Source organism: Staurois parvus, unplaced genomic scaffold, assembly GCF_062004578.1.
Source record: "Staurois parvus isolate SC_StPar_1 unplaced genomic scaffold, SC_StPar_1.0 ptg000242l, whole genome shotgun sequence".
NCBI classification, from domain to species: Eukaryota; Metazoa; Chordata; class Amphibia; order Anura; family Ranidae; genus Staurois; species Staurois parvus.
The window spans coordinates 2,543,508-2,560,475 of NW_028318038.1; the positions used below are offsets into that span (position 1 = coordinate 2,543,508).

Here is a 16,968-nt window from a genome sequence, read left to right on the forward strand (position 1 = left end):
GGATACCCTGACAACTTGGCACTGGATAAACCAGTGCTGGGGTGTCTTCTCATTGCATAAACATGCATGCTCAGTTGATACATGCATGTGTATTTATGATCTCATCTTTCGATTGCCATCTCATGTTTATGTGTGTTTTGATGTTGCTTCCCCATGATGGGGAAGGGGCAAGTGTGGAAACGAATATTAATACAGGGTAAACTATTCTGCAAATTTCTCCCTACAACAATTGTCAACTAGGTAATTTTGTTATACATGGCTACAATATTTAGGGATTATAGATACACCAAACTAGACCACCCATTATGTTCTACATGATAGAAAAAGGTTGTTAAAGAAAGGAAAAGCTTATGAATTTGTGAATATAATAGGCAGTTCAAAATATACAGCTAGAATATGATTGGTTGCATTGACTAACATGCCTACTTCTTTTCCAGTCTTGCTGTCATACCTATGACTAAATGTTCCATAGAAATGTAAAGACCAACTGAAATTGGCAAGTAATATTGTGGCAGCAATAAGCAATCATTACCTATAGCACCAGCCGTCAGATCTATGGCTGCTTGAATTGTGTTGTTTGTCTTCATGTTTCATAAATAAGGCCGTCACAAGAAGGGTAACATATAGATCTGAAGAATAAAATAGATTTAGCACATACTGATTATACAGTGAAAGTACAGTATATTTTATAGTGTACTTGAAATTTTATTCATTTTTCAGTAAAAATGTAACCAGGCAAGTTAAGGTGAGGTGTGCCAAATGGAACAAAAACACCCTCCCAGGGGCGGACTGACAACTCATGGGGCCCCCGGGCAATAGGGGATCATGGGGACCCTGTCTCCTTGCCCAAACTCAAAAAAGCCTATGAAAAAGGTACCAGGGGCATCTTATGGGGCCCCCTACTGACCCCGGGACCTCGGGCAGTGCCCAAGTTTCCAAATGGTCAGTCCGCCCCTGCACCCTCCACAAAATCAGTAGTGCCTTCTTAAAACAGAAGGTATTTCCATGTCTAACTTAATTTAGCATAACTGGTCGTGGTCAATGCCCCAAGCAGTTTTGAAGCCACTAGATCACCATGAAAGCCAGAAATCTAGCAATTGAAAAGGAAGTAAACATTGCAGCCTGTGTATTACTTTTACTCCTAAAGAGCAGATATTAAAATGTAAGTTCAGTCAAAATCTAAGGCGAAACCTACTCGCACCCCTATTCTAAGCCTATTCTATCTACCCCCTAAAAGGAAAGATGCTCATATTTACCTATTCTGAATCCACTGCTTTCGGCCACATGATCTCTCCAGCAGCAGGATCAGTAAAGAGAGAACACTGCCAACAGCTGCAAATGCCTGGGAGATGACATCACCGTAGGCTTACTATGAGGCATCCGTTGCCCTCCTCTACACTTAAGCTGGTCCTGGGAGCTGATCCTGTAACCAGACCAGATTGTCTTCAGAATAGGTAAGTATAAGCATCTTTTCTTTTACAGGGTAGATAAAATGAGCTTACAATGGGGTTAGGAGCAGGTTCAGCCTTAATTAGATTTTGACTAAAGTTACACTTTAACTTATCATGGCATTTAGTGCAGATCCAAAAATATGGTCTTTATTCCTCAATAATTTAATGGGTTGAGTCATACAAATTTTTTGTGCCATGTGGCCAAAGAGGTACTGTACCCGAAGGTGCTTGTTTATAGTTGCAAGAAAAAGTACGTGAACCCCTTGGGATTACGTGGAGTTTTGCATGAATTGGGCATAAAATGTGCTCTGAACGTCATCTAAGTCACAACAATAGAAGAACACAGTCTGCTGAACATAATACTACACAAACATTAGATGTTGCCATGGTTTAATTGCACATAACATGTAAACATTCACAGTGCAGGGAGGAAAAAGTATGTGAGGCCCTAGCTTAATGACTTCTCCCAGAGCTAATTGGAGCCAGGAGTGAGCCAACCTTGACTCCAATCAGTGTGATGATATTGGATGTGTTGCAGACATCTGTCCTGCCCTGTGACTTAGATGACGTTCAGAGCACATTTTATGCCCAATTCATGCAAAACTCACCGTAATCCCAAGGGGTTCACATACTTTTTCTTGCAACTGTATATATAGCTCAGGTACAGTACCAAGTACAATATTGGAGGCAGGGATCAGTATATCAGTAAGAAAACCATTCTTAAAGAATATTAACTGTGGGAATCCTCTAATAAAAGCAGCCATGCCTGGCCCCTCTCTGACACCTGATCTGCATGGTAAATGTCATTGCGCCATGACTTCAAAAGCAGAACACTGTCAATACAAATGACATTTAACAATAGCACCAACAAAATGTTTTATTCTGTAAGGAGTCCTTCAATTTACAAAACATTTTTTGCCACCCTTATCTTTGATTTCTGGTTACTGGTGACTGATCGTACGGGCTGAGAAAAGAATCACCTGCCAGTCATTCTAATTATATGAGCTTTGTGAAACAGTGTAACTAAGGTCGTTGTGAAATACAACTGGCTCCGGCATATGGTGAGTCAGATGTCAGTCCAGGTGACTGAACACGTCATGTGGCCTATATCATATCTTATAGCAACAGATTTTACTGATGATTCTTTAGTAGATCTAATAAAATCAAGTACCTTAAAAAGGAAAAAAATGGGTAGGAAAAGGGTTGCTTTTTTTAACTGGGTCCCTGCTGGAAAGATTTCCATTCCCTGCGTGTCTCAATGACCAATGTCATTGAAAAAGGAAGAAGGGGAGAACCACCAAATTGAGATCCTGGCAGCAATACAAATCTGGAACAGATGCCAACACATACCCACTGTACTAAAAAGGGTTTTTAAAGCTTTTTTTGTGTTTGATATGAAAACATTGAATCAGGGGCGGACTGACAAATCATGGGGCCACCAGGCAATAGGGGATCATAGGGCCCCTGTGTCCTTGCCCACAATCAAAGCACACCCAAAAAAGCCTATAAAAGGTACCAGGGACATTTCATGGGGCCCCCTACTGACCTCGGGCCCTCGGGCAGTGCCCAAGTGCTTGAATGGTCAGTCCGCTCCTGCATTGAATAGAATGAAGAAGCTTTGTTGATTGCAGTAACACAAGCACATGTTACACAAGGAAACAAACTTTATGAGCCAGCCTAATTTTAGATAAAATGCATCCAAGAAAGAAGCTTAGTGGGGATCGTTTGATTAATCATCTGAATAATTTTATTCAGCAAATGTGATCATAAAGTTTGATTCTTCATAAATAATGATAAAAACCAGAAATGAAACCTCTGGCAGTTTTTCGTTATCTGCATTCCTGTAGTATCTTATCATTACAAGTTATATATAAATTATTTTGTCCTGATTACGAAAGGATTTTTTAGTGACCAAACATTAAAGAAATATAGATTTTAGTTTTTTTTTTAATGATTCAACAGGTTTTTGCTTTTTTCAGCTACTGCAGCTAACATCTAGGCCAGGTTCCTCCAGAGGTTGTCAGGGGTTCCTTGAGCTTTGACTGACTGATCTTCCATCTGATGGTGCCTGCATATTTCCATGGTCAGTGCCACTTGCCAGAGCTAGCAGCATGGCACCAACGATCTTTTTAGCTGTCTGTAGTGGCCACATTTGGACCACCACTGGTAGGTTTTCATTCTTCTCACAGACCACCAATGTAAGGGACATTCTTCCCACAGACCACCAATGTAAGGTGCATTCTTCCCACTGACCACCAATGTAAGGTGCATTCTTCCCACTGACCAGGGCCGTAGATAAGGGGGTACCACCAGTCCTCCTGTATGGGGCCCAGGCTAGCAGGGGGGAAGGTGATCAGCATGGTTGGGGGGGCAATTGCTGGAACCGATCCCCTGTCTGGTTCTCTCTGAAGCAGCTGAAGACTGGCTTTTTCTCCTCTCCCTCCCGCTGGCATTCAGCTGCTGCAGAGAGAGCCATACAGAGGATCGATTACAGTGATTGCTCCCTGTTGCCCAGGCCCCTCTGTGTGTGCCCACCCCCGTAGTGCTCCTTGGTTCCCTCCTCCTTCCCACTGGTAACTGCAAGTACACAATAGGATCCTTCAGGATGATGAACACAACGAGTGATCGGTAACGATTATTCACTGTGTTCATTCAAAACTGAAGTATAGTAAACTGTTTTTTTTTTGGGGGGGGCCTGTCAGGTTTGTTGTATGGGGCCCGTGGTTTCTAACAGCAGCTCTGTCACTGACCACCAATGTAAGGGACATTCTTTCTACTGACCAATGTGAGGCTAGCCATACACAAGTCATTTTTTCTGATTTAACCAGCATTCATAGGGGGGATCAGATTACAATGATCAGCTCCCTTGGCTATAGCCAGCAGTGCTGATCAAGAGAAAATTATCCAACAGGCTGGTTGTACACAAGTCGATCAATAGATTGACTTGTGTACAACCAGCCTGCCCATACATGATCAACATTTGGCAAGTCCCAGGTGAACCAGCAAAATTTCGATCCATGTACAGGTATGTCCAGCTTAAGGGTCATTTTTCCCACAGACCACCAATGTAAGATGCTTTTTTCTGACTGACCACCAATGCCAGGAGCATTGTTCCCATGAACCTCTGAAGAATTGTTTTAAGCAGGGTCCTCGAGACCTTGAAAATGATTCCCCTCTGGGGGAAAAAGTTGTGAAAGGCTAATTTAGGTAATCTTTTTAGCCAACATTTCTTTTTGATGTATGATAAAAGCAGTGAAAAGAGAAATAATATATACATTCAGGATATATAATAAGGTAATCAATGTAAAGGATTTAAAAGAAGGCTGTATGAAGGGAATCATATATATGAGAGAAGTATGTAACAGACTCACCGTGTTATGTTTCCTGTCAGGTCTGTGTGACTGGAAATGGCATATGGAGATGTACTTTCTATTTGTTTGAGCTGTCTTCTAATCCCTGTCACTAAAATGACACTTTCCCCTCTGTCTGTTTACATATTCCATTGTGACCCTTTCACAATTCATCACATGTTCTGCTATAAAAAAACGGAGTTCTGAGGTGAATCAGGACATGATCTCTGAATGTACTGAGAATTGTAAAAACACATTTAAAAAAAAGAGTGCACAGCGAGTTGCTTTATTTATTATATTCAGGGATATATATATATATATATATATATATATATATACAGGTATATATCATAATACTTCCTTTTGTAGAATGAATTCTACTCTCCAGCTCCCTGGTCTCCTCCTCCCACGCCCGACTGCAGGACTTCTCCAGGACTTCCTCCATCCTCTGGAACTCCCTACCCCAATCCATCAGACTGTCACCTACCCTCCTCACCTTCAGGCGCACCCTGAAAACCAATCTCTTCAGGGAAGCCTACCCTACCCTCACCTAACAACCGATCTCCTCCACTCCTCCTACCACTCCATCCCCCACAGCCACTTCCTCCTGTACCACTTCCCCTCCCTCCTAGATTGAAAGCTCGAAAGAGCAGGGCCCTCAAACCCCTCATGTATTGTATTGTACTGCATTGTCTCATGTTCTGTCCCCCTTGCTAATGTACAGAGCTGAGCAAACCCTTTGGCGCTATATAAATACTGTATAATAATAATAATAATATTAATAATTCTTATTTGATGAAAAAGCCTGTGTTTACTGACCTCAGTAGTTTAAAGTGGCTGTAGACCCTTACATATACCCAGTGTAGTGCTGGCCTCAGGTGATACAGAGAGATGAAACAAATCTTTCTACATAAGTTGTACCTGTTTATCTGCAGTCTTCTCTTCTCAACACCTATTCAAAGTCCAGAATGTATAACGCTTGTCAGAGCTTCCAGAAAAAAAAAGGTGGAAGAGAGCTGAAATTACACTATACAGAGCTCAGTGAGGAGAGCTCTAAGAGCTGATTGGAGGGAAGGGACACCCCCCCTTTATACAGAACACAGAAACAGAGCTGAGGCTGTCAATCACAGGCTGTGACCTCCCTGTCACCATTTTTCTCTTGGTGTCAGAAAAACTTGTCAGAAGTGACTCATGGTGATAGCAGAGGAATGAAGCAGCAGACAGAAATAACATTTAGTGTGCTTAATTGAGACAAGTACACACTATAGAGGGCTATGCTTTGTTCATATTTCATGTCTGAGGTTTACAGAACATTTCCAGGAACAAGTATGAGACTCATTGGCAGTGTCTCATCCCTTACTGGATGGTTCAGTCTAAAGTTTAATTTAGAGAAATGAAGCCTCAAAGCTAGTAGCACCTGCTATGTCACAGCGCTTTTGGAATTTTTTGCCATGTTTTAATTGTTTATTTGTAAAACATTGGTGCATATAGATCAGCCTGTCTCAACCAGGGGCCCATAGGTTGCAAGGGGTTCTTTGAACAATGAGCAATTTCTGCCCAGTTTCTAATAGGTAACAATAGACACCTATGATCTTTTTAGCTATCTGTAAGGGAGACAGTATGCCCACTGTCCATCAATGTAAGGGTCATTCTGCCCATTGAAGTGGAATGGGGTCCTTCTCCACTGACCACTTTTATTTGTTTAATGTCATGTACTGGGTGCTGTAGATAGTAAAGTAATTACTATAGAGGTTTTCCCTGAGACCTGAAATTTATTTTAAAAAAGTTTGAGAATGATTAAAAAGGTTGAGAATGGCTGATATACTGTATATAGTAAAAAAGATGCAAAACAATAGTTTAGAACCTGTAAAAAGGCAACTAATATAAAGTTGGTCAAAACCACTATAACTGCCCCTAAAGAGGAACTATGGTTGAAATAAAAACAACATATACAGTGAAGGAAATAAATATTTGATCCCCTGCTGATTTTGAATGTTTGCCCACTCACAAAGAAATCATCAGTCTAAAAATCGACTGGTAGGTGTATTGTAACACTGAGAGACAGAATAGTAACAAAAAAATTCAAAAGAAATGCATGTCTAACAAATTATGAACTGATTTTCATGTTCATGAGGGAAATAAGTATTTAATCCCCTATCATTCAGCAGGATTTCTGGCTACCAGGTGTCTTTCATACAGGTAACAAGCTGAGATTAGAAGCAGTCTCTTAAAGGGAGTGCTGCTAATCTCATTTTGTTACCTGTATAAAAGACACCTGTCCACAGGAGCAATCAAACAATCGCTCCCGAGCCGCCTCTGTGTATCCATAAGACTCACAAAGCGTGGCTCAACTCTGCCCCCTGCTCCCTTCTCACTGGCTGCTATTAAAAGCGGTGGGATCCAATGAGATGTGAGGGAGTTGAGAAAGCCTCAGCTCTCGTGCACATCACTAGATTGAGAGGTGGCTCAGGAGAGTATTAGGGGAGGCTGAGGAGGAAGCTGCATAGGATGCACGAAGGTTAAAAACATTCTGCCTTTACAACCACCACTAAGTTTTTTTGCAAATTTGCTCCAATTAGCCAAGGGTACTAAAAAAAAAACAACTTGGAATCCAAGGATATTAGTAAGGTGAAATGTAATGTTCCAGGTGTAAAAGAAAAAAACATTATAGGTCCCATGAAACTGGGTCATAGGAGAGCCTACCGTTTTCTCTTTTAATGATTAAATGAATTAGATAGGTCAAGCAGTGTGCTGTTACAATCTGAGCACGTTATCAAATTCTGCATACATAAAGGACCTAAAATATCTTTTCTATTTATACAGTACTTCAACTGTTTTCATTAAAAAAGCTTCTTTTATTAAACTTTTTGTCTGTTGATTGATTTTCAAGCAAGCTTGTGAACAATAGGATTCAATAAATAATGAAGATAAAAGCTGCAAATCCTTTCCCGTTCTGGGAGTTAGAACAGGAGCAAAATTGGAAAATGTAATGAACTGGCTGCCATACACCAGTACAAGTGGATTTGTTTTCAACATTTTTATGGGCTTGGGTGTACACTAAACTTTTTTTTTGTAATCGCAAAAATAAACGTTTGATAATTACTAAGCAGCAGCTTGTTTTAAGACTACTTGGGTTCTTCTGTGGGTGAAAATTGTCTGTGCTCCTTGCTGGATGCCAGAGTGGTGCAAGGCCCAGAGGTAAAATGGCTGACACACAGAACACGTCTCACATGTAATGATGGACAGTGGGAAATTTGCCCCTGCTCACCCTGATTACCTATGCTCTGTGCCCATGAATTTTCACCTGACTCATGACGTGCTGAGGGACTGTAAGTAAAAATAAGACATGTGCTTTTCAATATGAATCGATTTTCATCCCAAAATGTGATTTTTGGAGATTGGAATGCATACGGATCTTTGAATGGACATAGTAACAAATGTATACGAATCCAAAAATAGTTATAACAAAATGCATTAGTTTCATTCAGATTGCGTCACATGATTAGCAGTTTGGGCCTGTGGGGAAATAAATTAAATTCGATAATTTAAATTTAAATTGAATTTGTAATTGTCACAGTCAGTTCAGTTCCACAGTCTAAGGTTTGAAAAATTCAGGGCTGCAGAATTTTGCATTATTTATTCCATTGTGTCCTGAATAGTTGGTTGAGTTTAAAAACTAATACATAGCAATCTTTTGAAAAAAACTGTCAAATTTTTTGAATCCACTTGGACCAACAAATATACGAAATGAATGTCGAATATAATGAAACAATTCCCAAAAACAAATCGATTCAATATAACTAATACGACTGAATGACGTTCTTCAGTAAATGATTGCATCCAAAATGAAAACATTTGCATTGGACAAGTGAATCGTCTGCTTGCAACTGTTTGAGAGTTCACACCTAGGTAACCTGAATGTCACAACCAAAGCTAAAATCAATCTTACATTTTATTTAAATACACATTAGACAGCAATAAGGTCATTATCAAACTAGCCTTCCTCAACCTTCTCACCTCAGAGAAACCCTAAAACAATACCCAGGTCTCAGGGGAACCCCTACTGAAATCAGCTCATTTGAGGGCAATAGGAAAAATGCTTTATACATTCATAGCCAATTAGAAGAATAAAACCCTTACAGAGGTGGTCACAATGCACCCTTACAGGTAGCTACAGAGATCATTGGTCATGCTGCTGGCTTGGTCATGCTGCTGGTGTAAAGAAGCTAATTACTCATCTCACACATTCAGAGGACAGTGGAGCAGTGCAGTTTCATCTTAGCACATTTAATAAAGTAGATTATAAAATATGTGTTTTGCCTCTTTAACACTAATTCATTTTAAGTATGAACAGATAATAATTTAATGCAACTTTAAAAAGTGTTTTTGTCACTACCACTTTCCATATCCCTGTATATTCTTGTTAAGAAATATATCTGGAGGTTTTTTTAAATTTATCTATACTTCCCTCTGACACCACCAAGTGTGGAAGGGAATTCCACATCCTAAGCGCTCTACCAGTAATGAACCCCTTATGCAGTTTAATAACCACTTCCATACAGGGCACTTTTGCCCCCTTTCTGCCCAGGCCAATTTTCAGGTTTCAGCGCTCACATTTTGAATGACAATTATGCGGTCATGCAACGTTTTACCCAAACTAAAATTTTATCATTCATGTTCACACAACTAGAGCTTTCTTTTGGTGGTATTTAATCACCGTTGGGGTTTTTTATTTCTTGCTAAATTAACAAAAAAAGACCAAAAAGTTTGAAAAAAAAACACATTTTTTCTTCGTCTCTGTTAAAAAAAATTTGTTTAAATAATTGTTCTTCATAAATTTAGGCCGAGATGTATTCTGCTACATTTCTTTGGTGAAAATAACCCAAATCACTATTTATTATTTAGTCCGTAGGAAAGTTATAGAGTTCACAAACTATGGGATATATCTGAAAATTGATCAATCCTGAAGTACTGACAGCCAATCTAATTTCTTGAGGGCCAAAAATGTCAGAACAGTACAGATATCCCTCAAATGAGCACTTTTTTGCAAAGTAGTCAGTCCGACGTATTTCATAACAGGCATGGCGAGTTTTTTGAAGTTGTAATTTTTTTGGCATCATTTTTCGGAAAATGAAAAAAATTATTTTCACAATTTGTTTTCACATACTGGCAGCAGTGGAGTACAGCGTCATCATATAACTGGCATGGCGGGGATCAGGGACACTGACTGGTGACAGTATGAAAAAAAAGAAAAAGCTAATTTTTTTTTTTAATTTTGTATTTAATTTTTTCTCTTTTTTAAGATTTTTTTTCATATTGCACTATTCTCCTTCACTGATGGTCACTGATAGGCTGCACTGATGGGTACTGATGAGGAGTCACTGATGGGCACTGACAGGCTGCACTGATGGGCACTGATGTTGCTGGACTGATAGGCAGCACTGAGGGACACTGTTAGGCAGCACTGATGGGCACTGCTAGGCAGCACTGATAGGTGGCACTGATGGGCACTGTTAGGCGGCACTGATGGGCACTGTTAGGCGGCACTGATAGGCACTAATAGGTGGCACTGATGGGCATTGATAGGCGCCATTGATGGTCACTGTTAGGCGGCACTGATGGGCATTGATAGGCGGCACTGATAGGCGTTGATAGGCGGCACTGATGGACACTGTTAGGCGGCACTGATGGGCATTGATAGGCAGCACTGATAGGCACTGTTGGTGGCACTGATGGGCAGCACTGATTAACTGATGGGCACTGATTGCCAGCACAGATAGGCACTGATGGGAACTAATGGGCCGCACTGATGGGGCTACACTGATCACCAGGACACTGATGATCAGTGCCCTGATGATCAGTGTAGATGTCCCCCTGCGATATGCCACTTACTGACTTTCCTATCCTGGTGCGCTGTCAGTGTGAAGAGAGGACTGCAGATAACTAACATTTCCTATTTACCCAGTGATCAGTTGTGATTGGACAAAGCTGGTCACATGGTAAAAGCGGCTGTGATTGGCCCATTCCATAGCCATGTGATCAGCTGTGTCCGAAGGACACAGCGACCACAGATTGCGCACAGTGCATGCCCTAGGGGGCGCGGTTCTGGGAGGACATCCATGGGCGCCCTCCCAGAACTAGCTGACTGCGCTGTAGCCATCTTTTGGCTATGGTGCGGTCAGGAACTGGTTAAATAGTTTTTTCCCAATGCAAAATTCATCATTTAAATATTTCTATATTGTGATCATGTCCCATCTTAAGTGTCTCTTCTCCAAGGAGAGTAAGTTTAATACATTAAACCTCAAAAATAGAACAGCGCTACTTGCACTTGCCCAGCTACCTCTAATCTGTGTCTCATAGTGCAATGTGCTAAAAACAGTGCAAATATAATATCAAATTATGTGACCAACCCTCTCAAATAAAAGTGCATAGTGCTAAAAACAGTGCAAAAATTATATCTTATGTAACCAACTCTCATAAAGTGCAAACCAAGTATATGTATGAACTTTCCCTTGTATAACCTCTTATCAGATATACATATATATTCTTAATAAAAAAGTGTCCAGTGCAAACATGTACAAGAAAAAAAATCGTGCTTAACTTAAAACACTTTCTAATGTCCCACAAAGTCCAACATATATTTTCATGTCCATGAAGAAAATCTGAAACCATACACCAATAAAAATTCTTTCCTTTGTGAATATTAAACCATTCTGATCACACCACCAACAAAGTGCTCTTCCACCACCGAACAGATTGAATAAACTCACCAGAGCGATATGCTGGACAAATCCTAAACCAGCATAAATGCCTATTGCTCTGGGAGTAATGATCTGCAGCTTGTGATTCTATCTGCAGGGGCTTCTTAGAGCAGCACACTCATATCGCAGAAACACTCATAGAAGAAAAAAGAAGGGAGCTTCCATAGTGTAAAACCATTCACCATGTTTATTCATAAAAAACAGTAGAAAAGCACTCACATTTATTTGTGTCTCCACTGACACAAGTGTCAGGGCTCCAGGGTACGACCAGAGGTATGTGAACTGACGCAGGGAAACGCAGGCTTCAGATATGTTATAAAAAATATAATTTATTAACACTAACAATACAAAACACAGTGCAATACTAAAACATAACACAGTGCAAACGAACCAAACCACCCACAGATAACAGTACATACAATGCAAGCGTCGTCAGGGAGGCCGGGTCAATAACAATCGGGCAGGTAGGAACAGGAGGAGCAGGCAGAGAGTAGTCAGGTCACGAGCCGGGTACAGCAACTAACGGGCAGGTAGGTACAGGGGGTCAGGCAGAGAATGGTCGGGGTCACAAGCCAGGGATCAAACAGGAGAAGTCAGCAGAGGTCCGGATCAGGCAGGGTCAGCAACGAATCAGTCAGACAGGGACAGGGACAGGAACAGGAACAGGGATGCAGGTAACAAGATACAGAGCCCAGGAAAAACACACACCAAGGCCCAGACTGCAGGTCTGGCCATCCCTTAAATACACCTGCATAATCAGCTTCAGGTGTTTGGCTGGCTGCAGGGTTGAGTCTCTGATTGCTGAGAGCACCCGCTGGCCAGCCCTGGTACTGCAGCCCACAAGGCAGGTGAGTCCCACCATTACTGGCAAGTCCATTCCTGACAACAAGTATGTTCTCATATAATTGTAAACTGGGTTATCTCCAGCCACAATCCAAAAACCGCGAGACTCAAACTTGCCGTGTGGTGACGCCATCTCCTGGCCTCGCCCTACTCGTTTAGTCACTTGATGTCTTCTGGGAGCAGTGCAAGTAGCACTGTTCTATTTTTGAGGATAAATATTTTTTCCATGGTTATACCATAAAGAACAGCAGCTGCTTTGAAAGGTTTGGTTTTTTTCAGCACTTGAGTGGTCCATAGCGCAGTGCCATACAACATATTCAGAGTAAGTTTACTGTTTGTAATTATTCCTCAAAACTGAGGTCCACCAGCCCCCTTATTAGCTTTGTTGACTCTGTCTGGTTCAAGGACATTCTTCGTGAGGATTGGTTGTCAGAAATGGATGACAAGTTGTGGCCAAACCAGAGTTTTTTTACAGTGGTAAAATTAAAGTTTCATCTGCTGAGTATGTACCCTTTTAATGCATGCTAATGCTCTGCTGGCCTTGCTTGCTGCAGCTTGGCATTGCATACTATTGCTGATCTACCATGACCCCCATTCATTCCATCTATAATTCCCCCAGTGGTTCTTCCCCTGTTGAGTAACTTGCATTGATATTTTTAGCTCCCAGGTGCAATCACCAAGATCAAACTACTTACTTTAACCTCTATATCGTTATAAACAAGTTAAATAGAATTGGGCCCAGGACAGAGCACTGGGGTACCCTGCTCACAAGTCTAGATCATTCAGAAAATGTGCCATTAACCACTTCAATACCGAGCACATTTACCCCCTTCCTGCCCAGGCCAATTTTCAGCTTTCAGTGTCACAGTTTGAATGATAATTGTGCAGTTATGTAACACTGTACCCATAAAAAATTTGAATAATGTTTTTCACACAAATAGAGCTTTCTTTTGGTGGTATTTAATCACCACTGAGCTTTTTATTTTTTGTTAAATAAACAAAAAAAAACCTGAAACTTTTGAAAAAAAGCATTTTCTTCGTTTCTTTTATATACTGTTGCAAATAAATAACATTTCTTCATAAATTTAGGTCAAAATGTATTCTGCTACATTTCTTTGGTGAAAAGACCCCAAATTAGTGTATATTATTTAGTCTGTAGTAAAGTTATAGAGTCCACAAACCATGGTATATATATATCTGCTAATCGACCAATCCTGATGTACTGACGGCCCATCTAATTTCCTGAAGCCTGAAAATGCCAGGATAGTACAAATACCCCCAAATTACCCAGTATTGGAAAATAGACAGTCCAAGATATGGACATGTCTATAAGAGGCATGGTGAGTTTTTTGGAGGTTGTACTTTTTTGTTACAATTTTTTGGAAAATGTAGAAATTAAAAAAAAAAATTTTGTTTTTACATATTGTCACCAGTCCAGTATAGTTATTATATAACTGGTGTTGTGGTGATCAGGGACACTGACTGGTGACAGTATGTGAAAAAAATAATAATAATAATTAAAAAAAAATTTTGTCAAATTTTTATATTTCTTTTATTTTTTATTACATTATTTTTCCTTTTTTACAATTTTTTTTCAACACACTGTGACCAAAGCAATCCATGTTACCATAGTAACATTGAACTACTCCAGGCAAGTGATCAGGATTTTTTTGTACACATTATGATTGCTAAAACCAATGTATTTCATTGATATTTGTAATCATTGTTACTGAATTAAACTGATTCATCCAGTCTTTTGTTGTGATTAGCTGTGATTGGGCAAAGCTCATTACATGATACAGATGGGCTGTGATTGGCCCTGTCTGTACCATATGACTGCTCTGACCAATCACAGCTAACACAATTGTATGCAATGGATGGCATGACAGGAATCCATCCACTGTATACAATTTACATGTGATCTGTTGTGATTGGTCACAGCGGTCACATGACACTGGCAACGGGTCGGTGTAGTGATATGTCATCAGGACACAGCCGGTGACAGATTGCACGCTGCATGGCCCCGCGGCCACGTGAGTGGCTCCTTTTGACAGGACGTCATATGACACCCAGTCACAAGGAGGAGTGTCCTGTCAATCTGCTATAGGCCGGGCGGGAAGGTGTTAATCACCACTCTCTTTACACACTCCTGTAACCAGTTTTCTATCCAGGTGCAAACCATCATCAATGCGAAAAAACCCTAATTTGTAAATTAAGAGTTTATGGGGCACTGTATCAAATGCCTTAGCAAAATAGAGATGCATACATCCATAGGCCTTCCTGTATCCAAATTACAGCTTACCTCCTCATAGAATGTTTAAGGAATCTGGCAAAAACGGTCATTTATAAATCCATGTTGGTTACTACTAATGATACATTTTTTATCAGCAAATTTCTCAGATTCTTGAATATGGCTTCTTATCATTCCTTCTAATAGTATACATACTATTGATGTTAGGCTGACTGTTCCGTAGTTTCCATAAATATATTTTTAAAATATATGTACTGTGATGGAACACCTGTCACCCCGATTGGGTGATTCCTTCAGAGAACCGCTTCCTTGCCACTGGGACACAGGACCAAGGTATTATAGCTCGGCATTGCACCCAAGACTAGACAAGACTAGCTTAGATGCCAAACAAGAACTCTTTATGAATAGAAAACACAGGTTTTTTTATACAATCCAGAAATAGGGGCAGTGCCCCCACATGAACAATAAAACAAATGGTACACATTGAGATAAACATCACACACTGATTAGGTAAGAGCTTGATCGCAACAGTACAGCCAACAGCTAACAGTGACCTAATTAACAGTAAGCTAATCGACAGCAAGGCACCCAGAAATTGCTTTGATTAGTCAGGGAGCCCACCGCAGACAACAAACCCTCCCATGATTACACAAAGTCCATTACACGGGCTGTCTTTCAGGTGTTTACTTTCACTTGTATAATCTGTCCATTATAAGACAAAACTCATACAATATTCCAACAGTTTGAACAGTGGAATTCATTTATCTTCATAGATTTCTTGAGGGAAATTGTTGATAAATATTTCTGTCCCAAATAGAGGAGCTTCTCCAACCCAGTTTGCATGAGGGCCACCATATTCCCTCTGACCATGAACCTGTACAAGATTAATAATACATCTTTCCATCCAATCCAGAAGGGAAGATTTATTGTCTTTATGCAGATAATTAATCCAAGCCTCGCTCTCAGCGTTCATCACGTTGTTGTCCATCATTAAAGAATGATCTTCTCTCTCCATGGGCCTTAATCAGTAGACAGAAGGCTAGCACCTAGTCCCCTCCAAAAGCCCCTGCCTGGTTGGGTCTGTCACATGTACCACTTTTGCTTTTCGCCAAAAAGCTGATACCATTCTATTCATTAAGCTTTTCTTAAAAATTATGAATAAATATCTGGCTATAACATGGCTAAGTTCCCTGAGAACGCTTGGGTGTAAGCCATTCTGTCCTGGTGATTTATTCTCAGTAAGTTTTTCTACTCTATTTTAAATACTGGTCTTTGTCAGCCACAAGGGTACATTCAATATAATGTTATTAACATTACTGTTTTTTTATACCCCTCCTTTTCCTTCATGTAAACTGAGGAAAAAAATGTATTTAATACAGTAGCCTTCTCCCTGTCACTTGTGACCAACTTCCTCTGCTCACCTTTTTGGGCCCAATATGTTCTGACCTTGCCTTTTTACTATTAAAGTGATACTAAACCCAGGGCCCTACATTCACTCTGTCTGGTCTCCCACAGTACACACCACATGGAAATGCAATTATTTTAGTAACTATACATTTCTAAATACCTCTTCTCATCAGCATTTGGAGCAGTCTTGTGACTTCTATCAGTGCTCAGCAGAGCACTGGTTAAAGCCTATAGGAGGAGTTTTCTTTCTGCAGAACCCCTGACCTCTGTCTGGACAGTGTTGATTGGCCCTGTATTGATCACATGCACTCTCTCAAGAAAACAAAACGTCTCTAGCAATACCTCTCTGCTAATTAAGAGGAAGGGTTAATTGGTCACAGGTGCTCCAGGTACTATATAAATTTTCTGTAGAGCTCACTCTGATCTTGCTCATCCTTGAGCTTGTTTGTATGTTGCTTGCTGGACCGTTGACCAAGTAGACTATTGATTAAGTGGAGTTAAAAAACTGGAGTTGAAAACAGGAGATTATAACAGGAGTCTGCTAACCTGTAAGTGACAACTGTTATTTCCTATTAGTAATATTAATATTGTAAATGGGATATGAGTGCTAGTAGGGTTGAAGGTTTTGTGCAGTGCACAGTGTGTAACAATGGAGCAACAGCTCCAAGATGGATACCTCTGCGACAGATGTGAGCGGGTTGCTCTTCTGAAAGCTCACGTTAGAGATCTGGAGGAGCAAGTCGCAACACTGGGCAGAACCGACAACCTTAAAAGGGGTGTTCTGCTCCTTGACTAGGTAGCTAATGGGATTGATGTGGAGGGGGGAGGGGCTTATCAGCATTCTCAGATAGGAAGATGGGTTACTGCAATGAGAGGGAGTGGTAGGGGCTCACAGAAAAGGAAGG

At 40.5% G+C, this 16,968-nt stretch overlaps 1 protein-coding gene across 4 annotated transcripts in view; it reads right to left on the reverse strand.

Moving 5' to 3' along the window:
- The window catches only part of LOC149459968 (mitochondrial ornithine transporter 1-like), a 45,185-nt gene that overhangs the window by 22,431 nt on the left and 5,786 nt on the right, over window positions 1–16,968 (reverse strand). For 2 of the 4 annotated variants that reach the window (XM_089680347.1, XM_089680351.1), the window contains exon 2: window positions 533–629. In XM_089680347.1, coding sequence (XP_089536473.1) covers window positions 533–587 — 55 coding nt within the window. In that variant the 5' untranslated portion in view covers window positions 588–629. Of the gene's footprint in view, window positions 1–532; window positions 630–1,256; window positions 1,407–4,822; window positions 4,952–16,968 lie in introns of those variants that run through there. The other 2 variants (XM_089680348.1, XM_089680350.1) reach the window with 2 other exon arrangements.